At 38.4% G+C, this 26,555-nt stretch overlaps 1 protein-coding gene and 1 pseudogene across 1 annotated transcript; one reads left to right on the top strand and one right to left on the bottom strand.

Annotated features, from left to right (window-relative positions):
• Window positions 1–6,757: 6,757 nt before the first annotated feature.
• LOC130470033 (uncharacterized) lies at window positions 6,758–8,199 on the bottom strand. The gene is made up of 2 exons (XM_056839592.1): window positions 7,714–8,199; window positions 6,758–7,564 (listed from the first exon to the last, which is right to left on the bottom strand). Exons 1-2 carry the CDS (start codon window positions 8,197–8,199, stop codon window positions 6,758–6,760), a joined length of 1,293 nt encoding a protein of 430 aa, XP_056695570.1.
• Window positions 8,200–19,949: 11,750 nt separating this feature from the next.
• On the top strand, window positions 19,950–21,194 carry LOC130470032 (phytochrome B-like; annotated as a pseudogene).
• The last annotated feature ends 5,361 nt before the right edge of the window (window positions 21,195–26,555 follow it).

The following is a 26,555-nucleotide window of genomic DNA, read 5'->3' as shown; positions in this document are numbered from 1 at the left end:
TGGAGTCCTAAAGACTTGTTCTTGTTCGGTTCGGGCGCAGCTAGGGAAGGCACGCTACAAAGTGTATGCATCTGAATTATGCTAAATGATTATGTGTAAATAATATGTTTCCTGGCTTTATGGTTTTTCCGCATGATTTATGTTTATTCATATGCATCATAACCTAAAAATTTTCCCCTCATGAGGAGTGAAAACGGACGTTAGTTTTTACTTCTCTTGGGTTATCCTGTGCAGTAGTGACGCGTGGCAAAGGTAATCATTTCTTACCCCTCTATAAATAAGTGGACGATTCAAGTGAATTTCCCCCTCATTTCTAAAAATCTTTTGAGAGCAACAAAGAGAAGGCGATTTCCGGCGTCCGTCAACCACCAGGGAGCACTGTAGAACCACCGTGATCTTCAAACCTTTGTTCTTGAAGTTCTTCATCTTTGGGAATTAAATTTCTTTGGAAGTTCCTTTTTTAATCCAACATGTAATGTTTCTTTTGAGGAAACTTGTTTGTTGATTTTGTTCATTTTATTCTCCTTCCCTGTATATGGTATGCCGGCCTGGTCAAATTTTTGAGGACGGCGGCCTGTTATTTTGACGTCTTCACTTCCCAAGTTATGCCCCCGTCCTAAACCAGTTCTTCAGCCTGTGTAGGACAACATGGTGAAGATAAGTGAAGATCCATACTTCGAGGGGGAATCTTCTTCTCCTATGGAGGAGGACGCCCCCATAAACGAACGTGCAGAAGGCGCGGCAACGGGCCCGTCCAAAAGTGAAGAAGGCTACCTTCACCCCTGTGATATCTTCCCTCTTTAGACGTGGCTGCATTATCTGACTGAGAAAGGGGCTGACTATGGCGCGTCTCTAAACTTGGGCTCTGAATACAAGTTCTGTATGCCAGGAAGCATGGACTGCACCAGTTTTGGCTTGGTGGAAGGGGAGTTTGTCGTGTACAGTTCCTTCTAGAAGTTGGGCATGAGGTTTCCTCCACACCCGTTTGTGGTGGACTTGTTGGACGGCTTCAACATAGGGTTGAACTAGATGTCTCCCAATTCTTGGGCCGGTGTGTTTGGATATATTGCTAGGTATGAGCTCGAGGGCATCACCCCTTCTTTCCCAGCGTTTCTACGGATAACATCGCTGTCCAAAGTCCCTCAAGCCGCCGAGGGCTGGCTAGCCCTTAGTTACAAGGGGGCATACAGGACGGTTATGGGCAAGGCGTCAAAATGGCACCATTGGCGGAAGAAGTGGGTAGTCCTCAAGACTACCGATTTGGAGATGTGTAAACGAGTGAGGCGGTGAACGCTTCAACCTAACTTCGTTGGAACAAGTGGTTCATTTCCCCCCGTTTCTGCCGGCCTCTGGAAACGGATCTCTTCCCTCTTCAAGGCCAGGCCGCTCATAAGTGGGTCTAGGACCCTTCCTCTCGGCTGTGGGCTTGTGTCCGTATATGCCGAGGGGTAATATTTTGTATCCTGAGTCTTTTGTTATTTTTTCTTCGTATGCTCTCCTGACACTGTCATTTTTTTCAGACGAGGCCATGGAGAAGCTGGACGGCGCGACCAAGGGCCAAGTGGATATGCCGACCTGGCTAGCTGAGGTGCTTGAGGCAAGTACCTTCAAGGCTTTGCAACGTCAGAATGCTGCCGAGCAGGCCGACCCTCCGGTTGATCCTCCCTCAAAGAATAAAAAGGTAACATGTTTAAGGCTTTTGCGTAACTTAGTAGGTTTATGTGTATCTGTCCATAGTTATTTTGTCATGCCAGGGGTCAAGGAAGGCTGCCACGACCACAACGCCGACTTCCAGGCACAAAGCTGGAGGGACAGGAAAACCCTGCTTCAAGCCGGCCACTGCGAAGGCCTCTTCGACTCCGAAGGCGTCTCCTAAGCGTCAAAGGGTGTTCGCCCAGGACACTCCGACAGCCACGGAGTTTGTCCCTCCTAGTTCTCAGAAGGCAAAGAAGGAGGTTGATCCTCTTGGGGGAATTCCGGAAGACGTTCGTCGGAACATTCCTCCGAAGACGGCGGAGAGGGCAAGGAACTCGGGTGGTAAGTTCTATTTCAACATCGTAACCACTTGCCGTTCTTCATCTAGCAGTTCTATAGTCTCTCCCAGGGATTCCATGGCTGTTGTTTTTCCAATAGAAATACCTAATCCTCAGAAAGCCATAAATGCTGAGTTGGATCAGATCCCTGCTTCAGGCCGCTTCTCTTCTCGAGACCGCGTCAAGGTGATGAACCTGATGCGCAGTGTTATTCCTCCGGAGTATGCTGAAACTCTTCCTGAGGCGGTTGAGACTCATCTTGCCGCCATGCAGTCCTCTGCACTGGATGTAAGTTTTGCTTTTTTAGTGGAATATTTCTTTTCTTCGTGTTTCGAAACTTAGCTTTGCCGCTTTGCAGATGTTTATCCTGTTGGACTCGCTGAGGAAGTGGCGCACTTCTCTGGTGTAAGAAGAGACTAGAGCTCGTCTCCTTGCTAGCCAGTGTGGTGATCAGCATTTTGCTGAACCGGAGGAGCTTCGTCTCACCAGGAAGGAGACGGTCGACGCGCTGGCCAAGTCATTGGCTTCTCAACGTGCTGAAAACAAGACGCGTCTTGAATAGATTGATCAGAACTTCCAAGAGATGAAGGATCTTTCAGAGAAGAGAAAGGAGAAAGAGGACGAGCTGTCTCATCTTGACACCAAGTTTAAGGAACTGGAGTCACAGCTGGAGGAGGCTCGTAAGGATGTGGCTAGATCCAAGGAGGTGTGTAGCGAGTCTGTCGTGCTGGGTGAGAGGTCGATCCGAGGAGGCATTGAGCTGGCTTGGAATTCATATTTTTCCAGCATGCGTCCCTTCAGCTGGTTTGAGAGGTTCATAGATCATCAGGTGGAGGTGGAGAAGGCCTTGAAAGAAGGACGTCCTCCTCCTGAATTCGTTCCCGGCGATGATGATGAATGAAGCCTCTTAGGGACCTTGACTTTTTTGTGATTTTGGTTTTGTGACGTCTTCCTCAATGCCTTTTTTGTGCATAATTTTAATTACAACTGACTTATTGGAATGAATAGGCGTATTTGTATGGACGTTTTTGTCTTTTGACTTATCTTATTTGCCGTTCCTGTTTACTTTTTATGATGTTGGTTAATTCAACATTTATTATAGCCTTCGCCCCTAAGCAGGGATGGAAATTATTTGCTTTGGTCTTTTTTGCCAAGGTCTTTAGCTACTTCATATAGCTTTTTGAAATGTGTACCCCTGTGTTCTAGGTGATCAGCCTAGTGAGGGTGCTAATCTGGGCCACTTCTTAGGCCTTTAAACGACTAGTCTTTAATTCTTAGGAGAATGTTATTGTTTGGACCTATTTTCAGGAGATTGAATATTGTATGTGACATAAAGATTCCCTTGCAAGGCCGGCTTGCAGGGAGATTTTTCATTTAAAACTCAATAAGTCGTGCTACATGATGCGTCTTTTGTGTGGACGTCTTCATTCTTACAAAATGACTGTTCATTAACAAGAAAACATAGATGTCAAATCTTAGAAAAAGTATTTCTTTAAGTTGTCCGCATTCCAGGTACGTAAAATGGGACGCCCCTGCATGTCTTGAATCCGGTAGGTTCCGTCACGAACTTCCTCATAGATCTTGTATGGACCTTCCCAGGTGGGAGTGAGTTTCCCTTGTTCATTAGCACGTCCAACAGCTTCCATCTTTCTTAGCACAAAATCTCCAACTTTTAAGATTCTTTTGGAGACCTTTTTGTTGTACTCTCTAGTCATTCGCAGTTTGTAAAGTTGTTGTCGTAGAGCCACGTTCCCTCTGGTTTCTGGTAGGAAATCCAAGGCCGCCTTCATCATTTCCCAAATTGGTATTTTCATCAAATAACATAACGCGCAGAGTTGGTTCGCACATTTCTATTGGTAGGACGGCTTCAGCTCCATATGCTAATAAGAATGGTGTTTCTCCTGTGGAGTTTTTTGCCGTGGTCCGTATAGACCATAAAACATTGGGTAACTCGTCGGCCCACAACCCTTTTGCTTCATCAAGCTTCTTTTTCATACCTTCAGAAATGATTTTGTTGAATGCTTCCACCGATGCAAAGCATGCCGTGATGCCATGATCAGCTAACCAGTTTTCTAACTTGGGTGTCTTGAATTGTGGCCCATTATCAAAGACAATAGATTGAGGCACACCGAATCTTGTAATGATGTTTTTCCAAATGAAGGCTCTCACGTCCTGTGCCTTGGTGTTTTCCAGAGCTTCGGCTTCTACCCATTTGGTGAAATAATCGACGGCGACTATCACATAGCGCACTCCTCCTTGGGTCGTCGTGTAAGGACCTAGTAAGTCCATCCCCCATTTAGCAAATGGTATGGGGCTTGTAATAGGTGTTAGCTTCTGAGTCGGCCGTCGAATTAATGAGCAAACCGTTGACATTTATCACATCGCTTAACCAAGTCAAGTGCGTCTTCCTTGAGAGTGGGCCAGTAATACCCAGTTCTTAGAGCTTTTTCTGCCAGGGCCCTCCCCCCTATGTGAGAGCTGCATAATCCTTGATGCAGATCTTCCAATACTTCATGCCCCTTTTCTGGGGTTACGCATCGGAGAAGAGGCCGTGAGAAGGCTTTCTTGTATAAGGTCCCATTCCACATCTCGAACAAGGTGCATTTCTTTTGCATCCTCTCTGCCTGCTTGGGATCTTTAGGGAGTACCCCATTCATTTTGAAATTGACTATGGCGTCCATCCAGGTGGCCGTCTGATCTTGGATGGCTATTCCTGCAACATCAATGCTCTTAGTTTGTTTTACCTCCCAAAATACATGACGCGGGGTGTCGCAGGATCCAGAGCTGGCCAACTTGGATAAGGCGTCTGCCTTGCTGTTTTCAGACCGGGGTATATGTTGTATCTCGAAGCTAGTCAGTTGTTGTATTTCCTGGCGGACTACTTCCAAGTATTTCATCATGGCGTCGTCTCTTGGCTTCGTATTCTCCTTTAACTTGGCTGACAATTAGCTGTGAGTCAGATAGGACCAAGATTTCTGCTGCTCCTGCTGCTTTGCTCATTTGAATTCCACATATTAAAGCTTCGTACTCAGCTTTATTGTGTGACGCCTGAAAGTTGAAGCGCATGGCATACTCATAGGCATCCCCCTCTGGTGATTCGCAGATGATGCCGGCTCCACACCCATTTTGGGTGGCGGACCCATCTACACGGACCACCCATTGCGTCTTATCATTTTTCAAGTGGGTCGGCCTAGTCATTTCCACAATAAAGTCAGCAAATGCCTGCCCCTTTATTGCTTTTCGGGGTTCATATGAAATGTCGAATGCATTGAGTTCGATTGCCCAATTGAGCATTCTTCCGGATGCTTCCAGATTGGTGAATGGCCGTTTCAGAGGTTGATCTGTGTACACTATCAGTCGGTGAGCCAAGAAGTAAGGACGGAGCTTCTTGCTAGCCAAGAACAAGGCTAAGCCAAATTTTTCAACAGTTGGGTACTTAAGCTCGGCATTCTGTAGCATGTGGCTGATGAAGTAGACGGATAACTGTACTCCATCTCATTCTGTGAGTAGGACGGCACTTAGAGCGTGATCTGAGATGGCAAGATATAGACATAAAACCTCTCCTTGGAGAGGGCTAACTAGGCGCGGTAGAGTGTGTAGATGCTCCTTCAAACGAAGGAAGGCAGTTTCTGCCCGCGGTGTCCATTCGAACTGGGTGCCCTTTTTGATGGTGCTGAAGAAGTAATGACACTTATCTCCAGCTCTGGACAGAAAACTTCCTAAGGCGGCTAGACAACCAGACAGACGTTGCACATCTTTAACTGTCTTTGGGGACGTCATAGTGATGATTGCTTTTACTTTGTCGGGATTGGCCTCAATTCCCCTTTCGTCAATTAGAAAATCGAGAAACTTGCCGAAAGTGACTCCAAAAATGCATTTCTTGGGATTGAGTCTCATTTGGTATGCTCTAAGGGTTTCAAAGGTCTCCCGCAAGTCCCCGAGGTGGTCTTCCCGCTGTTTGCTTTTTACAATCATGTCATCAATATAGGCTTCTATATTCCTTCCAAGCTGTTTTGCAAAAACTTTGTTCACTAAGCGTTGGAAAGTGGCTGGTGCATTCTTTAGGCCGAACGACATCACCTTGTAACAGTACAAACCCTGCTCTGTGAAAAACGATGTCTTCTCCTGAGCTTCGGGCCACAAGGGGATTTGATGAAATCCAGAATAGGCGTCCATAAAGCTCATCATGGCATGTCCTGCCATCGAGTCAACAAGGCGATCTATCTTTGGTAATGGGAAGCTGTCCTTGGGGCAGGCCTGGTTTAGGTTTGTATAATTGACACACATTCTCCACATCCCATTGGGCTTGGGAACTAGCACTACATTGGCCACCCAGTCCGGGTACTGGCATGGGCGTATAAAGCCAGCGTCCATCAATTTTTGCACCTCAGCGGCGGCGGCTAAGTTTCTTGCCTCCCCATGATTCCTTTTCTTCTACTGTACTGGTTTCATGGTACTATCTACGTTCAATTTGTGCACTGCTACTGTTGGATCAATGCCTGGCATTTCTTCCACCGTGAAAGCAAATATTTCTCGGTATTCTTGCAGCAGTTGTACCAGTGTCGCTGCCATGGGATTGTCAGGTGGGATTCCAATAGGAACAGTTCGAGATGGATCTTTTAGGTCCAAGACTATATCATAGTGTGCTCCCACCAGCTCGGGTCGTCTATCCGCACTATGAGCCATGGGTATTTCTTTGATTCTTCGTTCTTTTCTCTGAGGTTTCAACTGTTCACTCTTTTTCGGAGACGCTCCCCAAGCTGCCGGTTCCAATGTAGATAGGTAGCAATCTCGGCCAATTGTTGGTTTCCGTAGAGGGCTCCAATGCCACCATTACTTCCCACAAATTTAACCAACAGTAAGTAAGGGACGATCACTGCCTTCAGATCATTGAGGGTTGGGCGGCCTAGTATGATGTTAAAGGAAGTGAGACTTGGCACAATTGTGAATCGGACGGCACCTTCTTTAGTTACTGGAGGTGTGCCAATGGAGACGGGAAGCAGGATGGAGCAGATAGGATGGACGACACTTCCCCCGAAGCCCACAAGGGGCTTGGATACTTTTTCTATCGTTCCAGGGTCATGCTTCAACTTTTGTAGGCATTGCAAACTGATTATGTCGGACGAGCTCCCTGTGTCTACTAGCACTCTTTTCACCCTGAGATTATCCACTTTAATTTCCAAGACCAACGGGTCATCATCATATGGTGCTGCCGCCTTGCGGTAATCGTCTTTGGAAATTTCCACATGGGGTAAAACCACTTGCTTGGTGCAGAGATGAGACGAACTGAATTGTCGTCCTTCTCTGGACGATGCTCCTTCCGCGATCCCTCCTGGTATTACTGCTATGAACCCTTCGTCTGAATAACTGTCGCCGTTGTCAGAGTGGGGAGAGGCACACGACTCCTGGCCTGTTATCATGCTGGCTTCATTTGCATCTGTTAAACATAGATACTGACGTAGGTATCCTCTAGCCGCGTAGCCATCCAGTATTTTCTTCAGTATCCGACAACTTTGGGTATCATGCCTGTCCTTCTTGTGAAAGGCACAGAACGGAGGGTTATGTTTCGATGCAGGCGGCCTTTTGGGGGTCCACTTTTCTATTCCCAGATTCTGTCCCTCGGCTAGGAGAATATCTTCAAGATCCGTATTGTTGGAGGCTTCTTTCGTTTCCTTCTTACTTCATTGTCTCGGCCAGTTTCTTTTCGGGTGAAGTTTGCTTGTGGCCTTCTAGAGGTCATGGTGGGCCTACTTGTGAAGTGACGACCCTGAGGCTTGTAAGCGGGTCTTTGTGATGCCAGGCTCGTCCGCCGTCCTGGACGTTCTTCTCTTACATGATGTCTTTCTTCCTTTAGAGGTCGTCTTTCCATGGGTGGGCCGCGTCTATCTGCAGCTGACTCCACCGTTCTGCAGCTTCCTTGTACTGGGTTGGTTTCGCTGAAGGACTTAGTGATTTCTTCTTGGAGGACGTGCTGAAGTCTTTCCTGCCATTCATCCGTGATGTTCTGATGGAGACCATGCAACATGTGCCGCAGGGACCCCGCGGAGACTGGACGGCTTGCTGAGGCGTCACAATGCCTGTCAGCTTTTCCTCTAACAGGGGGCTGCCCTTTTTTGATAGCAAACCGTGCTCCTTGTGTGCTTTCCTCAGATTGTTGTTCGGCCATGATACTATACCTCCCCACAGACGGCGCCAAATGTTATGGGGTCTTTTGTGGTGATGACGTGTCACGCGTTCCTCGGAGGTATCAAGTATGCGATGGCACGATCTTCCTGCAACCTGCAAAACAAGAATATTCCCGTAGGAATATTCCCTCTGATGCCTAAGTAAGTATTGGGTAGAGAGAGAAGCAATTTGTAAAGAGAAGGCAGAGCAAATATAGTTTAAGGTAGGTGGGAATGAATTGAATGCCCCTTTTACCTTGGGATCTGAACTATTTATAGGGCTAGGGTTCCTTGGGAATTGATCCACTAACCCTAGCTGTAAGATGTGATGCCTGCTGGGGATTAGACCACGTGTCCAGGAGTGAGAGTATGGAATAGGGCCTGATGGTCCCTTTGGTTTTGGGCCTGGCCATGAACCAAGTAGGTTGAAACGTCCTTTTATTGCTTAAGGGATCAGGCTTGGGCCATCGTTCAGCCCTTGGACCCACGTGTCATATACAGGTGGGCTATACTCAGGTTAACCCTGTCTTGGGCCTCCTTATGGAAGTATGCAAAGCCCACATCACTAATATTGTGCATTCTATGGCAAATATTACGAGTGCGTTCTACTAGGGGTGAAAGTTCGGTTTTCAGTTTGGATTAAGGCCCAAACCGAATCCAAACCGAACTAATTCGATTTTCATTTTTTGAAACCGAATCCAAACCAAATAACATTTTAATCCAAACCAAACCAAACCAGATTTTTAATTTTCAGTCCAATCCAAACCATAAAACCGAATTTTCATGAGCCTTTCACTTAGGCCTGTTTTTGGGCCAATATTATACCTGTTTTTAGCCAATTTTCGGGCCCTTATTATACTTTTAACCAAGTTCGGTTTATTCGGTTTTAGTTCGGTTTATTCTGTTTCAAACTTTTCAGTCCAATCCAAACCATAAAACCATTTTTTTTAAAATCTCAATCCAAACCGAACCGAAAAGAAAAAAAAAACCAAACTAAATTTCTTGTTCGATTTGGTTCGGTTCGATTTTTTATTTTTTCTACGAACTTTCACCCATACGTTCTACTCCTTATTAACTTGACTTTTACTTATCCAAACTTTTTATTTGAACTCTAGTAAAATCAATCTTCACTTTTTGGGTTTTAAGGACACTTTGCAAAGCCCAATATCCTAGATAAGGGTGGTCCATTCCTAGTGGATGAGACCCAACAATCGAAGATAAGTGGTCAACGGAAATCAAGGCGGTAAAAGTCGAGAAGTCTGTGGAAGTGATCTTGCCATGCCATATCAAACAATCTAATATATATATATATATATATATATATATATATATATATATATATATATATATATATATATATATATATATATATATATATATATTTACACTCAAATGAGAAGGGAGCTTAAAATGAGAAGAATGAGAAGCAACATCGAGCGTTCATTGTGATCAGATCTAACCGCTGAAAAACGTTTACGGAAGGAAATAATGCCCTTGGTCCAAGTATGCATTCAATGTTAAGTCTAATAAATGCGGTTCAGTATTAATTAAACAAGTTAATAATTCAGTGAGATTAAGTGAGCTGAATGCCTAGCTAGAGGCCGCTTCAGTTCAAGTGGAATTAATGATATTAATCCACAGCTTACTCTTGACTGAACCCGTAGGGTCACACAAATAGTACGTAAACGGATCAAGTATTTAATGGCATTAAATACTCTATCTATGGATATTCGGAATCGACGGATCTTGGTTTCAGTGGGAGCTGAGATCGTCACAAGCAAGAAATGAATACTCCGGAAACGATGATATTGCCGGAAACGGAAATATGGATCGTATCGGAAATATAAATATTATCCAAGTCGTAGATGTTGCCGGAAACGGAAACATGGTACGTATCGGAAAATATTATCGGAAATGGAAATATTGCCGGAATCGGAAATATTGCCGGAAACGGAAATATTGTCAGAATCGGAAATATTATCGGAATCGGAAAATAATTCCGGAAACGGAAATATTAAATATTTGCTCGAAACGGAAATTAATTCCGGAATCGGAAATATTAAATATTGTTCGTATCGGAAATGAATTCTGGAACCGGAAATTTGATCGGAAGCGTATCGTACGATTAAGCATCGGACGAGGCATGCCGGACGAAGGCCCAGCACGAAGCCAGGCCATCGCCCAGCGAGCAAGGACGCGCGCACGCCCAGCCCAAGGCAGCGCCAGGCCCACCGCAAGGCAGGCCCAGCGCGCCAAGGCAATGCTGCCCAGCGTGGGCTGCGTGGGCCGAGCGCATGCGTGCGGGTGCCCTCGTGGCTCCATGCGTGTGTGTTTGTGTCCATGCACAATTCCTAAATCTATTAGGATTTGGTGTATGATTAAACTCCTATTTCTATTAGGATTTTTAATTAATTAGAGTCCTTGTAGGATTCTAAGTTTAATTAAATCATATCCTACTAGGATTCCAATTCCCTTTCCAAACCTCTATAAATAAGGGCCTAGGGTCATAATTTATACGCACGATTGAAGTATTCAAAGGGTAAGTTTTTGAAAGAAAATTCAGCCACAATCTTGCACGATAATAGCCGAAAATTCCTAAGCACCTTAAGGGCGATTCTAGTTGGTCAATCTTGAGGCGGATCCGGACGTACTGTGGACTATCTACGGAGGGACGACACTTGGAGTCCTAAAGACTTGTTCTTGTTCGGTTCGGGCGCAGCTAGGGAAGGCACGCTACAAAGTGTATGCATCTATACTATGCAAATGATTATGTGTAAATAATATGCTTTCCTGGCTTTATAGTTTTTCCGCATGATTTATGTATTGTCATATGTATCATAACCTAACAGTGGTATCACGAGCCTCTTATTATTTTCATAATCTAAATTGCATAAACATGGTTAAATATTACAAATTTGCAAGAATTAAAAGGGGTAATTAATTTTCGTAATTGTTAATTAATTGCAAATTGCGTTTATTTAATTATATGTACGCAGTTTTTCGGCAGTTTCTTCGTTACTCATCCAAATCGAGTGATTTTTGTGTCAATTCCGCATGTAAAAGGCATTCTAAAATTTTGACAAAATTAGTATTTTTCGGCCGAAGCCAGAATTCTCAAATTCGAAGCCTAACTATGACTTTTCGGAGGTTTTAGTTTTTCGAACGCAAAATTTTGTAAATTTAAGATGTTAAATTAAATATTTGCGATTCTTGTTGATAAATCTTGAATTTTTGATTGACCTACTGTATATGTTTAACAAGTTTGAATGTCTAGCCTTGTTAATTATGCAATCTAATTTGTAATTATAATTAATTTGTTGAAAATTCGAATAATTTAGAATTGATTTGATTTTCATAATTAATTAATAATTTAATTAGATACCTATGATTAAAAACCACCATAAAATTGTTAATTTGTGTTAAATTTTAAATTTTTATGACCTAGACTTGAATTCATGTTAATCGGAAATTAATTAATTAATAAATTTTCGATTTTTCGCCCTAAAATTATGAAATTAATATGATTTATTAATTTGTCATTAATTTTGAAAATAAAATTTTTAATTTTTATGCGATTCGCTCATATAACTTGCACGCACAAAGCAATGGACTCTACGTGTTACCCTTAAGGGGTGTTGTATAGTGCGGGCATGCGACGACGAGCAAAGGAGCTCGTTGCCCATGCGGTACGAATGCAATGAGCAAGGCTATGGTGCACGAGCACAAGGCAGCAGCCCTGCCTTGTGTCATGTGTTGTATGCGACGAGCGAGTGGGCAAGGGCGAGAGCAAGGCAGCGACAGTCGCGTGTGGGCAGCAGGCGAGCTACGCCACGATGCAACTGCCGCGCGCAACGTGCGAAGCCTCGCGCGCAGCGAGCGCATGCTCGCGTGCGACGAGCGCTACACCCAGCGATGGTGAGCAGCGAGCGTGTTGCGACGAGCGCTGGCGCGCCTTGCGATGGTGAGCAGCAGCAGATGCGACGCAGCACATAGGCTGCGCGCACATGGCCAGCGATGGCTGCGTGCGTGTGGCCTATGGCTGTGCGTTGCGTGGTGATGGTGCGTGCCTTAAGTTACGATTAGATCGTTTTAAAATTTTAATTTGAAATTTTCAGTTTACGTAATTTTAATTAATTTTAAAATTAATAATTTAAATTATTTTCTTGGATTTTAATTTTGAATATTATAATTATAATAAATTTCATTTATTCGAATTATTTTACTAAAATTAAAATCATGAATTAATTTAAATACGACTGAAAATAAATTAAATATGTGGATTCAATTATAAATTTATATGAGCTTTAAATTTTAATTAAATTTGTATGTTTCCGGTTAGACTAGAAATACATTTTATGTTTAAAATTAGTAAAGCATATGAATTTATTGGTTTAAGTGGGAGCCCTTTTAATCATAAACTCTTGATTAGGTCTACAAATCCTTAAGGTTAAAACAACTTGATTAGAATTAATAAGGACTGAATAATTTGTAGATTATTGGTGCTCTTGATTAATTGCTGCAAATATTTGTGTGATGCATAACGTGTTTGACTAACCAGCTATGTGGGCCATTCATGATAATGAATGGGTGAATGGTATATATTGTATATGTACTGTTTTGCAGGTTATGAAGTGACTAGTATGGCCCAAATAGGATAGAAAATATGGTCTGCGTACCATTAATTTGAATGTAATTGATCTAAAGTACCAAATTCGTTTTTCAATTCAAATATGGTCTGCGTACCATCAAATAGTTGTAATTAGTTTTAATTATAGCTTATCCTATTTGGAGAAAATGGCGCCTCCCACGGTGAAATTCAAGAAGAAGTTTCAATTTTCGAGACGGACTTTGAAGTTGAAGCTTCAAGATGAAGTCGGGCCATACTAGATCACATTTATCTTATGCATGCTTTAAGTTATTTATTGCTTTAAATATGTCTTAAATATGCATGAGATCAAAGCTTGGTTATGTTGCATGATTAAGGATTTTAGTTCACTTAAAATGTGCTTAATTCTTGAATGATTTTAGGATTGAGTCGACAAACTGTGCTTAATTCTTGAATGATTTTAGGATCTTGGAATCATTTTATTCACACCTGCCGGAACAATAAATTCAAATAAAATGCTAATAACTTGTTTGAATTGCATGATTGCTTTTCAAGTTATTATTCATGATAAATGTTTAGACTTTGCATGCTTCAATGTATGTTTTAATTATTGTTTATAATTAAATATCTTGCACTGCAATAAATCCTTTTAGAAAGGTAACAGTAAATTTCCTCGATTGGTAGTGAATCTAAGAACGATTCACGGAAATGAGAGAAAGTGAGCAATTTAAAATGTACGTTTCTTATATCGACTTTTATGGTTGTTTTCGAGTATCAAAGTCGAATGGCAAACCGATTGGTGCTTGTGAATTCAAAATACAATGTAGTTTTGAGATCATAAAGCATTGAGTTTAAACGCTCAGCTTTACCAATGGTTAACAACCTAAAATCCTTTTTCCATTTAATTCTCGAATGAGTCTAGTTCCTAGACATTCGAATAGATCGATGCTTAGGGAACTTTAGAAGCTTCTGTTAAGATCATCTAGTTGAAACAGAATATTCAACATAAATGGTAAGAACTTTGATAAAATGACATTGGACATGTCTAACAAAGTATAAAAGTCAACACTAGAGAATTCAATTCTTGAGACTATAAGAAAGGGTACAAGAAATAGGAAAACAAAGGAACAAATGAAAGGAATTTACGATTCCGGTTCTACCTATAAGTTTATGTTTAAAGAGAAGTGACCTAGCAATCAACTTCCTTGGTATCATATACCGCTTGAGGTTCTTACTTCGGTAATAACTCAAACAATGGAAGCTAGGCTACACTAATGACCTACAAGTGGGAAATGAAGCATGGCAATGCTACATTAGTTGTAGGGTCATCTAGTTTGTTTTAAGTCCTTTCAAAGGCTGGAACTTAATGGCTATTTTATTCCATAATCAGCATACCTAAATTTCTGCTTCAAACACAGAAAGACTCACATTCAAAAGAACAAAAACAATGCTTGTTTGTTTGTTTATTTGAATGAAATGGTCATTTACGGGTTGAGTCAATATGCTTGATTGAAAACAAACAACTCTTTGACAATAAAACTTTACTAGGTTCAAATCTATCTCTTGATTTGAGTTCCACTAACCTTTAGCATTGTTGCTTAGACCATATCAACAAGTAAACATTCATAAGCTCTATTTTAATGGACTTTTGAAAGTTGATTGATTTCTAGATCAATTCAAGACAAGCTAGTCTTACTTGTTGAAAGTAACAAAAGATATGAACTATTGTTAGAACGCCTAGACAATAGAGTTCAAAGCTAAAGAAAGATTTTATGACTTTATTATTTCACATGGATTTGAGTGAATATAGGTTTATTTACTCAAATGTGATATAAGTTGAATCTGTTTGGCTAGTTCAAAGATTCAGAAGTATAAAATCCACTTGGCAAGGAATCATAAAGATCTAGGTCAGATCATGTTGATGATTACTTAAAGTCAAGAATGATCATCAATAATTGTGTGTTGTAAATTCACGATCTAGCTCCATAAGATATTGCATATCTACGTTGGAATAATCGAAGTCAATTAGTACTTGATTCGATCAATGATGAATCATAAAGACTTTTCCTATAATTTCTAAAACAAAATGCTCAACTACCACCAAACTAAACCAAATTCGTCAAATCTATTGAAAAGTAATTTCAGAATATATTTTCATAATATATCTACAGAGTTCCTAAACTCAGTGGGAGCTTAGTGTTTGTTATTCAACAAACTAAGGCCCAAGTATAGATATATGTTTCATTGTGATTTATTCAAATAAGACACAAGGGTATTGTTTCTACCACGAATTTTTGAGAACATAATGTTTGTTTGCTCGAAATAATGTCCTTTTGGAGATTCGTTTCCAAAATGACAAGTGGGAGAAAATAGACCTCGAACAACAAACATAAACGGACATTCCGGAGGCTTTTCGAAGTGCTTCAGAAAATCCGAACTTATTCTTTAAGGACTTTAGAAGTGGCTTTAAAGAATAGACATCTCTTAGAGGACTTATAAGTGCTTCAAGGAGAACAGAATATTCAAAGGACTCTCAAAGTGCCTGTTGATATTCTATTGTTTGATGTTCTATACCCAAGTAGGCATAGAGTTCAAGTCACTGAAACTATGAGATTCTTCTATTAGATAGTGAAGAAACATAGAGTTCAGGTCAATGAAACTATGAGATTCTTCTATTAGATAGTGAAGAAACCTACAACTTGCAGTCAAACTATTATCATGTAGATTAATGAGTTTGTGACTTGTAAGAAAGCTATGACGAAACCCGGATTCCCTAAAATGGTTAGAGGCCATATATAGACTCAAATGTTTTTAATGGTTAGAGGCCATAAAACATAACCAATGTTTTGATGACAAAATTGAAATTTTGTTGATTTGCAAGAATAGTTTCACACCTATTGGTTGCAAGTTTGATAAAAACCATCAAACATGAAATTGTGTTCACACACAAAGCTAGATTTGTTTCTAAAGGTTACAAGCAAATTCACGGTGTGGATTGTGTTGAAACCTCATGCAATATCGTAATGCTTAAGTCTATAATTCAAGCACTGATTGCATATTGGTACATATGGCAATTGGATGACAAAACAATTCCTCAATCATATGTTGGAATAAACTATTTACATGGTATGTCATAGGATTTGTGGATCCAAATAAATGCTTGAAAAGGAAAGCTAGCTTATGAAATCTAAGTACAGATTTAAGCAAGCAATTGGGAATTGGAATTGTATTTTAGTGAAGCTAATAAGTATTTTAGTTTCATAAAATGTACATAATTCTTATAGATATATAAGAAGTTTAGTGGGAGTACGTAAAACTTAATTGGTCCTATGTGTATCACACACATATCTCTCTATTGTGAAATAACATTCAAATGCTAATGACTTAGATTTGAAATTATTCATCAATGATGGACCATGGCGAAACTTAGTACATACTGGGTATTAAGATCTATTTAAGATCTTATAATATTGTTTTAGATTAAGTAATGGCATTTACTAAATCAAACACGGAAGACTCCATTGGAGACCATTGGAGATATTCGACCCATGTGAATAAATCTAAGTAATGAATGTTTGAACTATGTATAAGCATTTACTAAGTTAAACATCAAAGGATCTAAGTGAGATCCTTAACCTATATTATATGTCAAAGAATTTAGCTGGATTCAGTATCTACTGAAATTGAATGAGCTAAAGTTACATGAATAGAATTCAATTGGGAATTATTATGCAAAAGATTTTATCATGTATGATATAATATGAGGATCGCCAAAAACGTATCGTATGACTTTAGGCATGACGAACATATACCATTCTCTATTGATCTAAGTGAAGATCAACTAGATTGAGATCAAGAATACTTATGGTACTTGAAAAGGTACATAGGAATAGTTCTTGATTCAAGGAAATAAAGATATGCTAAATATTGATGATACACGCATAAACACTGGCAAAGGATCAAGAAAGATTCCTTTGGAGTTATCCATTGACAAGGACGAGCTAAAGAGCATCGTGTTTTGAAATGGCAACATGGATTTGAGACCATGAGTTGTTGCGTGGGAAATTAAATATTAATTTCTATGTTCTAAGATACAGCTGGAAAGTCTTCCACATATCTGTGAACTGCCTGGATAAGTAAATCCAACCAAAGCATCACTAGCAACCTATACAGTTGAAGTAAAAGTACTTATTGCCTAAGAAGCAATAAAATAGGGTTGTTTACATTAAAGAGTTCTTCACTGAACTTGGGTGGATCACATGTCTGCTAACTTGATGGTTCTTCATTGCAAAATGCGTAGAACCACTATCGAAGTAAGAAAGACTAGATCACATAATAAACAAACTCAAAAGATCTTATCATCATATCTCGAAGAACATTCGATGAAAAGGATATTAAGATTGGCAAAGCATGATAACTAAACCTATGCAACAAGTGAGAGACAACACTCACATTGTAGCACTGGAAATCAAGCATAGCTTTGATTTCCATGAACTGTTTTAAAAATGGGTTTGAGGCCCATGGTTGTAAAACATTGGGGTTGAACATTTATCATATATGAAATGTATTTTCATATTCCATTTAATCTTGGTTTAGTATTAAATGATGAGTCCTTTCAATTTGACAATATATTCAAGATAGACTGTCAGGACCAGTCCTGTGACTAAGAAATGTCTATCAAGTGAACTTGAATGTCAAAAGTTGAAAATGGTCCCTGGTCGAAGTTTTCTATAAAATTGGACGCATAGAAAACGTTAGACGACTAGAATGCAAGATGACTAGTAGTTCTGTTTCTTGAACTATGTGGACATGGCAATGTCATAATCATTTGCATAGATACTTACTTTGATAAGACTAGTATCGGACATACCTATGAAACTTTACTGTAAGAGATGAAAATCTGTCATAAGTAAATTTCATTAAAATTATTAGACACTAAATCCTCAATACCTGAGTGATTTGAGATTACTTGTTTGAGAACTGGTTGCTTTGACGTTGACCAACCGTCGCACCGTAAAAGGAGGCTATAAAGGCAACGCTCAGGTAATCACCTATCAAACGAAGTCTAATCTCAAGATCGCAAGATTGGGATTGTCCTCCCATAAATCGGGATGAGATGCTTAAAAGTTGTACAAGGCCACTCGGAGAGCTAGAAACTGTGAAATGCATGGCCGTGCTCAGATGAATCATAGGCTATGATTATCTGTTTATTTGATCAGTTGGACTCTGAAACCGAGGAACACTTCTGGACATAATAAGGATGACAACTCTTACCTTATGTTCAAGAGCAAGCATCGAGCGACAAAGGAATTAGGAAATGCACACTTGTCCCTAAGGACAAGTGGGAGACTGAAGGAAATAATGCCTTTGGTCCAAGTATGCATTCAATGTTAAGTCTAATAAATGCGGTTCAGTATTAATTAACAAGTTAATAATTCAGTAAGATCAAGTGAGCTGAATGCCTAGCTAGAGGCCGCTTCAGTTCAAGTGGAATTAATGATATTAATCCACAGCTTACTCTTGACTGAACCCGTAGGGTCACACAAATAGTACGTAAACGGATCAAGTATTTAATGGCATTAAATACTCTATCTATGGATATTCGGAATCGACGGATCTTGGTTTCAGTGGGAGCTGAGATCGTCACAAGCAAGAAATGAATACTCCGGAAACGATGATATTGCCGGAAACGGAAATATGGATCGTATCGGAAATATAAATATTATCCAAGTCGTAGATGTTGCCGGAAACGGAAACATGGTACGCATCGGAAAATATTATCGGAAATGGAAATATTGCCGGAATCGGAAATATTGCCGGAAACCGAAATATTTTCAGAATCGGAAATATTAACGGAATCGGAAAATAATTCCGGAAACGGAAATATTAAATATTTGTTCGAAACGGAAATTAATTCCGGAATCGAAAATATTAAATATTGTTCGTATCGGAAATGAATTCCGGAACCGGAAATTTAATCGGAAGCGTATCGTACGAATAAGCATCGGACGAGGCCTGCCGGACGAAGGCCCAGCACGAAGCCAGGCCATCGCCCAGCGAGCAAGGACACGCGCACGCCCAGCCCAAGGCAGCGCCAGGCCCACCGCAAGGCAGGCCCAGCGCGCCAAGGCAATGCTGCCCAACGTGGGCTGCGTGGGCCGAGCGCATGCATGCGGGTGCCCTCGTGGCTCCGTGCGTGTGTGTTTGTGTCCATGCACAATTCCTAAATCTATTAGGATTTGGTGTATGATTAAACTCCTATTTCTATTAGGATTATTTAATTAATTAGAGTCCTTGTAGGATTCTAAGTTTAATTAAATCGTATCCTACTAGGATTCCAATTCCCTTTCCAAACCTCTATAAATAAGGGCCTAGGGTCATAATTTATACGCACGATTGAAGTATTCAAAGGGTAAGTTTTTGAAAGAAAATTCAGCCACAATCTTGCACAATAATAGCCGAAAATTCCTAAGCACCTTAAGGGCGATTCTAGTTGGTCAATCTTGAGGCAGATCCGGACGTACTATGGACTATCTACGGAGGGACGACACTTGGAGTCCTAAAGACTTGTTCTTGTTCGGTTCGGGCGCAGCTAGGGAAGGCACGCTACAAAGTGTATGTATCTATACTATGCCAAATGATTATGTGTAAATAATATGCTTTCCTGGCTTTATGGTTTTTTCCACATGATTTATGTATTGTCATATGTATCATAACCTAACATTTACCTACCACATTAGTAATGGCATAATTATAAATATTGAAGAAAAAAAATCGACCAAATTACAAGCTAGCCTTTTCTCTCTCCTGACCTGAGTTCTGCTCCCTTTTCTCTCTCCTCGTGAGTTCTCTCAGGAGCTCCTTATTCTCTCTCCTCCATTTTCACTCTCCCTTCGTGATTCTCTCTCGTCTCCGCCGCCGTATCCTCGCCTGCTGCAACCACTGCGCCGCCACCGTCTCTACGCTTCCATCGTCTATGCGTCGTCTCCTCTATTGCAATTGGTGAGTGATTCTTTGCTGATTTATGTAAACTGTAGGTTTATTTTGAGTTTCATTGCAATTTTGTTGAGATTTAATTTTCACTTCATGATTTATTGGTTGAGTTGTTTTCTATCTTTCTCTAATTGATTCTTCAAATTGTAGATAATGAGTGAACTTAGGTCGAATTGTATTTAATTTTTTGTCGAATTTTGGTGCAATTAAGTAGGTGTTGTGATTGATTTTCGTAGTGAGTTTGAATTATTATGATTAACTCGAATTGGATAGTAATTTAAAGTTTTTTAAGGTCTGTATGATTATGAATCGAGTTATAGGTTACTTGCATTCAGTGAAAATGCCAGAGAAATGTTGGGGTTAAACCCACATACCGTGCCTTCTATGGAGGTTGATAGGCCTGAACTTTTGATGATTCGAATTGATGTAAGAACCGTTTTAATGTCGAATAGTGTGTTGTTGTTAGAGAAGGCTTTTGGGGCTGGGGAAATTACACCTTTGAACCCTATTTGAATTAATTCTAAGGTGTCTGGGAAGCCTTTTAGTCAATTTTGCATAGGATTGATGTGGGGATTGTTATTGATCTGGAACCTGCTAGGACTGAGGACCGGAAGTTATCGATTTCTGGGGCGGTTTAGTCTCAAAAGCTTGCTTGAGGGCAATTTCACATTTGCAATCTTTGCCTGGTGGGGATATTAAGATTTTGTGTGATACTGTGGTTGAGTGTGAGGCAGCTTACTGGTTATGATAGGGTTATGGTGTATAAGTTTCATGAGGATGAACATGGGGAGGTTGTGGCTGAGAGTAAGCAGCCTGATTTAGAGCAGTATCTCGGGTTGCACTATCCTGCTACAGATGTACCTCGGGCGTCAATTGAATAAAGTACAAGTACACAAGAAGCGAACAGATCGTCCCTCCGGGTCTTAATGGCAAAATTCATGAGGCTATACATTTGATTGGAAGTAATAGCAGTTGCACAAAACATAGTGCGATGATTGCAGGGTATTGGCTTCCAAATAAAAGGAGCTCTAGTAGGTGATTTGATTCTAATTTTAATTGTCGTTTACTTTAATTGGGGTTTCAATTGAATTTTGTACGTTTTACTTGATTCTCGTTTTTATTTTGCTTGAATCAGGGTTCTGTATTAGATATCCTAGAATCGGATAAATTCAAGAATCAATTTGAGTTGATTTCATTGAATTTGTGATTTGTTTTTTTCCTTTCATGAATATGCAAGTAGTTTACAAGTGTTGAGTTTGGTTATATTTGCGATTCTCTTGCTCCTGGTTCGTTATTCTCCTGGTTTGATGGCTGATGCAGTTTGTGATTCTCACAGGTTGATGTTCTGACTCTCACAGGTTGATGTGCTAACAACATCGTTTCAGGTTTGGAAAAAGGTATATAACCTTCTACTAATACATACCTTTTTCTTACCATGCTTATTCAAGTTTAATAATATCTAGGATACACCAATAACGACTGATTGTAGTTCGTCCATTCAGGTTTACCCGGCTAGGAGTATATTTATCCATGTAAGGAATGATGGAGACCAAATTGACAACTAATATGCTGAAATTCAGGATACAAAAGAAAGTGAAGGAGCTAAGACCTCTGATGAAGTTGCGGATGTAGCAGGGAAGCAGGGCCTACAAGAGCTGGCTGAGAAGCAAGAGGGTTTGCAGGAACAGGTGAAAGAAGATGCTGAAGATATTTGTTGTTCACATATTTGTTGGTTCTGAATTTATGTTGCTGAAGATATTTGAAGGATTTTCCCCTTCACAGTTTGATGGTTCACATATTTGTTGTTCTGAATTTATGTTGCTGCACTGTATACCATGTCATTAGATTTTTTTTTCCATCTTTCAAACTGTCTACTATTTCAGATGGTATTGAACATTTAGTGACATATTTTTTATTGTAGTGATACTAGATGGAGGCTCTAAGCTCTGCAAAGTTGATTTACGTTGTTGTCTTTAGTTATTTTAGTATAGACCTATGCAGTCAGCTGCTAGGATCAAAAGTGCGTATATCACTTCCCAAGCTTCTTGTCTAAGTGATTTAATGAGAAAGTTGTCGCTTCCCAGTGAAGAACAAATACTTCAACTGCAAAGGTTGACACCAAGACTGATGGATTCAGTAAGTTTTTTTATTTATTAGCTTTCTCGTGTGCTGCTAGTGTGACACCAGGTTTGGATTATACATGATCATATAATGGCAGGTCAAAAGAATGCTGGTTTTGCTTGTCAAGCCCCAGTGTGGAGTCTCATCTAATTATAACTGTGGGAAAGAACTTGTACTGTGCATTGGTGAAAGGCCCACTGGTTGACGATCATGTGCTGTTATTACCAGTAGAGCATTCTCCAAGTACTTTATCCCTACCCCCAGATAGTCAAAGTGAACTTTTAGATATCAGAGTAGTCTACGGATGTACAACAAAACCCAAAGGAAAGATTTCATTGTCTTTGAATTGAATGGAAAACAAAGGTCAAATATTGTTCTGTCTGAAGTCGTAGTCCTTGAACCCAAGCAACTGTTCCTTCTCTATGAAATGAAGGGCTCTATAACCTGGCTGAGGAGTTTGGTCAGCAACTGTTCCTTCTCTATGAAGATCTCTTGCTTTAGTTTGTCCTTTTGAGCCTATAACTTCTCTGTCAATATCTGCTTCATTCTTGGTGTCGTCATAATTGCACTTAAGTATCTGTTTAAGCTCGTGGTAGGATGTAAACATTTCTTTTACTATTTGTGGTTTGGGCTAGAACGTTTGCTACAAGTTTGGTAGATGCCTCTATTTTAGGCTCTTCTGAAGCTAGTTGATTTTTTTTGGTTTTTGCTTTACTTTTGTTGATTCTATTTAAAAACACTAGCCTACTAGCTCAATAGGTAGAGCACTGTGCAAATGCACAAAAGATGTGGGTTGGAATCCCACGTAGGTTAATCTTTACTTTTTTTTTATTGTTTTACTTACTTTGGGTTAATGTTAGCCTACTTAAAATCCAAAAAATTTGCTCATTTTTCATAGTTTACACAAATGAGCAAATAGTTTTCCTCATTTTTCATAGTTTACACAAGTGAGCAAATTTTTTTGCTCATCTTTTTAATTCTAAAGTTGGGATTTGTTATTATCAAAACATTTGCTCATTGTGTCTAAATGAGCAAAGTTTAAAATTCGAACTTTAATATTTTCTCATTAAGACACAATGAGAAAAAATTTAAAATTGAAACTATAATATTTGCTCAATTGGACACGATGAGCAAAAGTTTAAAGTTCGGATTTTAATATTTGCTCATATAGACAGAATGAGCAAAAATTTAAATTTAAATTTGAAACTATATTATTTGCTCATTTAGACACAATGAGCAAAAGTTTAAAGTTCGAATTTTAATATTTGCTCATTTAGACACATTGAGCAAAACTTTAAAATACGAACATTAATATTTACTCATTTAGACACAATGAGCAAAAAAATTAAAAATGAAACTATAATATTTGCTCATTTAGACACAATGAACAAATGTTTAAAATCGAGCTTTAAAATTTGCTCATTTAAAAACAATGAGCAAATGTTAAAAATCCGAACTTTAATATTTACTCATTTAGACACAATGAGCAAAAGTATAAAATCAAACTTTAATATTTGCTCATTTAGACACAATGAGCAAAAATTTTAAATTAAAACCATAATATTTGCTCAGTTAGACACAATGAGCAAAAGTTTAAAGTTCGGATTTTAATATTTTCTCATTTAGACACAATGAGCAAAACTTTAAAATCCGAACTTTAATATTTACTCATTTAGACACCATGAGCAAAAATTTAAAATCGAAACTATAATATTTGCTCAATTAGACACACTGAGCAAAAGTTTAAAATCGAACTTTAATATTGCTCCTTTAAAAACCATGAGCACATATTTAAAATCCGAACTTTAATATCTGCTCATTTAGACACAATGAGCAAAAGTTTAAAATCGAACTTTAATAGTTGCTCATTGAGCAAATGTTTAAAATCCAAACTTTAATATTTGCTCATTTAGACAAAATGGGCAAAACGTTAAAATCCGGATTATAATATTTGTTCATTTAGACACAATGAGAAAAAATTTAAAATTGAAACTACAATATTTGCTTTACACACTATGAGCAAAAGTTTAAAGTTCGGATTTTAATATTTTCTCATTTAGACACAATGAGCAAAACTTTAAAATCGAACTTTAATATTTGCCCATTTAGACACATTGAGCAAAAATTTAAAATCCGAACTTTAATATTTACTCAATTAGACACAATGAGCAAAAATTTAAAATCGAAACTATAATATTTGATCATTTAGACACAATAAGCAAAATTTTACAGTTCGGGTTTTAATATTTGTTCATTTAGACACAATGAGCAAAACTTTAAAATCCGAACATTAATATTTACTCATTTAGACACAATGAGCAAAAATTTAAAATCGAAACTATAATATTTGCTCATTTAAACACAATGACCAAAAGTTTAAAATGGAACTTTAATATTTGCTCATTTAAAAACAATGACCAAATGTTTAAAATTCAAACTTTAATATTTGCTCATTTAGAAACAATGAGCAAAATTTTAAAAACCGAACTTTAATATTTGCTCATTTAGACACAATGAGGAAAAAATTTAAATTAAAGCTATAATATTTTCTCATTTAGACACAATGAGCAAAATTTTAAAGTTTGGGTTTTAATATTTGCTCATTTAGACACAATGAGCAAAACTTTAAAATGTGAACTTTAATATTTACTTATTTAGACACAGTGAGAAAAAATTTAAAATTCAAACTATAATATTTGCTCATTTAGGCGCAATGAGAAAAAGTTTAAAATCGAACTTTAATATTGCTCATTTAAAATCAATGAGCAAATATTTAAATTCCGAACTTTAATATTTGCTCATTTATAAACAATGAGCAAAAGTTTAAAATCGAACTTTAATATTTACTCATTGAGCAAATGTTTAAAATCCGAACTTTAATATTTGCTCATTTAGACACAATGAGCAAATGTTTAAAATCCGGATTTTAATATTTGTTCATTTAGACATAATGAGCAAAAAATTAAAATTGAAATTATAATATTTGCTTTAGACACAATGAGCAAAAGTTTAAAGTTTGGATTTTAATATTTGCTCATTTAGACACAATGAACAAAACTTTAAAATCCGAACTTTAATATTTACTCATTTAGACACAATGAGCAAAAACTTAAAATCGAAACTATAATATTTGCTCATTTAGACACAATGAGAAAAAGTTTAAAATCGAACTTTAATATTTGCTCATTTAAAAATAATGAGCAAAAGTTTAAAATCGAACTTTAATATTTGCCCTTTTAGACACATTGAGCAAAAATTTAAAATCAGAACTTTAGTATTTACTCATTTAGACACAATGAGCAAAAATTTAAAATCGAAACTATAATATTTTTCTCATTTAGACACAATGCGCAAAAGTTTAAAGTTCGGATTTTAAAATTTGCTCATTTAGACACAATGAGCAAAACTTTAAAATCCGAACTTTAATATTTACTTATTTAAACACAATTAGCAAAAATTTAAAATTTAAACTATAATATTGCTCATTTAGACACAATGAGCAAAAGTTTAAAATCCAAACTTTCAACTGAAATTTCATAATGTCGGGCAAAAGAGAGAAAATGTCAGGCATAAAAAATTAAAATCAAAATTTTTTTAAAAAAAGAGAAAAATTTAAAATTAAACTTTTGCTCATTGTGTCTAAATGAGCAAATATTTTTAAATCTCAGCTTACTTAAAATCCAAAAAAGTTGCTCTTTCTTTATAGTTTACACAAATGAGCAAATATTTTTGCTTATTTTTTATAGTTACACAAATGAGCAAATTCTTTTACTCATCTTTTTAATTTTAAAGTTGGGATGTGTTAATATTAAATTTTTTTGCTCATTGTGTCTAAATGAACAAACAAATTTGCTCATTTAATGTAAGTAAGTAAACTAGTATCTAATTGTAATCACTCGTAACAAATTTGCTCATTTAATTTGTGTAAGTAAGTAAACTAGTATCTAATTGTAACAAATTTGCTCGTCTAACGAATTGAAAGATCAACTGGGAATTTTCATCATGTTGGATACCTATTTTAATAGATGCTCCCAGACCCGTTCCTAATTTTTTTTATGGGCGCGGGGCGAAATATAAAAACAGGGCCCTTACAAATGTTATATTTCCTTCTTTTTACAACTTAGTAAAACCCGAATATTTATGAACAGAATAGCAAAAAAAAAAAAACACCCAATATCAAGAATCAATTATTTTAGCGATTTAAAGAGACAAAGAAAACCACCTGATGAGAAGGAAAAAAACATTCTGCTTATCAACAACAAAAACAAAAGGTTATAATTCAATTAAGAGCAATACATCATACTACTAATCAATTGTTAAGCAGAAAGATTTAAAAAATGAACAAAAAAAACTTGATATTATACGGCCAGGATTCCAACACGGACAAACTGGGCTTTGTCACTTCGCTTTAACCAACTTAGCAACGAGCTTGAAGATGATTATACCCCAAATGAACTTGAAGACGATTACTTGCCGTATAAATACCTAACAATCTCAAATTTAATCAATTGCTTACATAATTTGTCAATCACATAATGATGTACCTCCGACACCCTCTTCTTCCTCCTCTAGTCTTCCATTGTTATAGAGTTCAACATCCACTTTCTCTCTCCTCATTCATCCATGGCAGCCCACATT

The sequence above is a fragment of the Spinacia oleracea genome, chromosome 3, assembly GCF_020520425.1.
Source record: "Spinacia oleracea cultivar Varoflay chromosome 3, BTI_SOV_V1, whole genome shotgun sequence".
NCBI lineage: Eukaryota > Viridiplantae > Streptophyta > Magnoliopsida > Caryophyllales > Amaranthaceae > Spinacia > Spinacia oleracea.
This window is presented reverse-complemented; position numbering and strand designations above follow the sequence as displayed.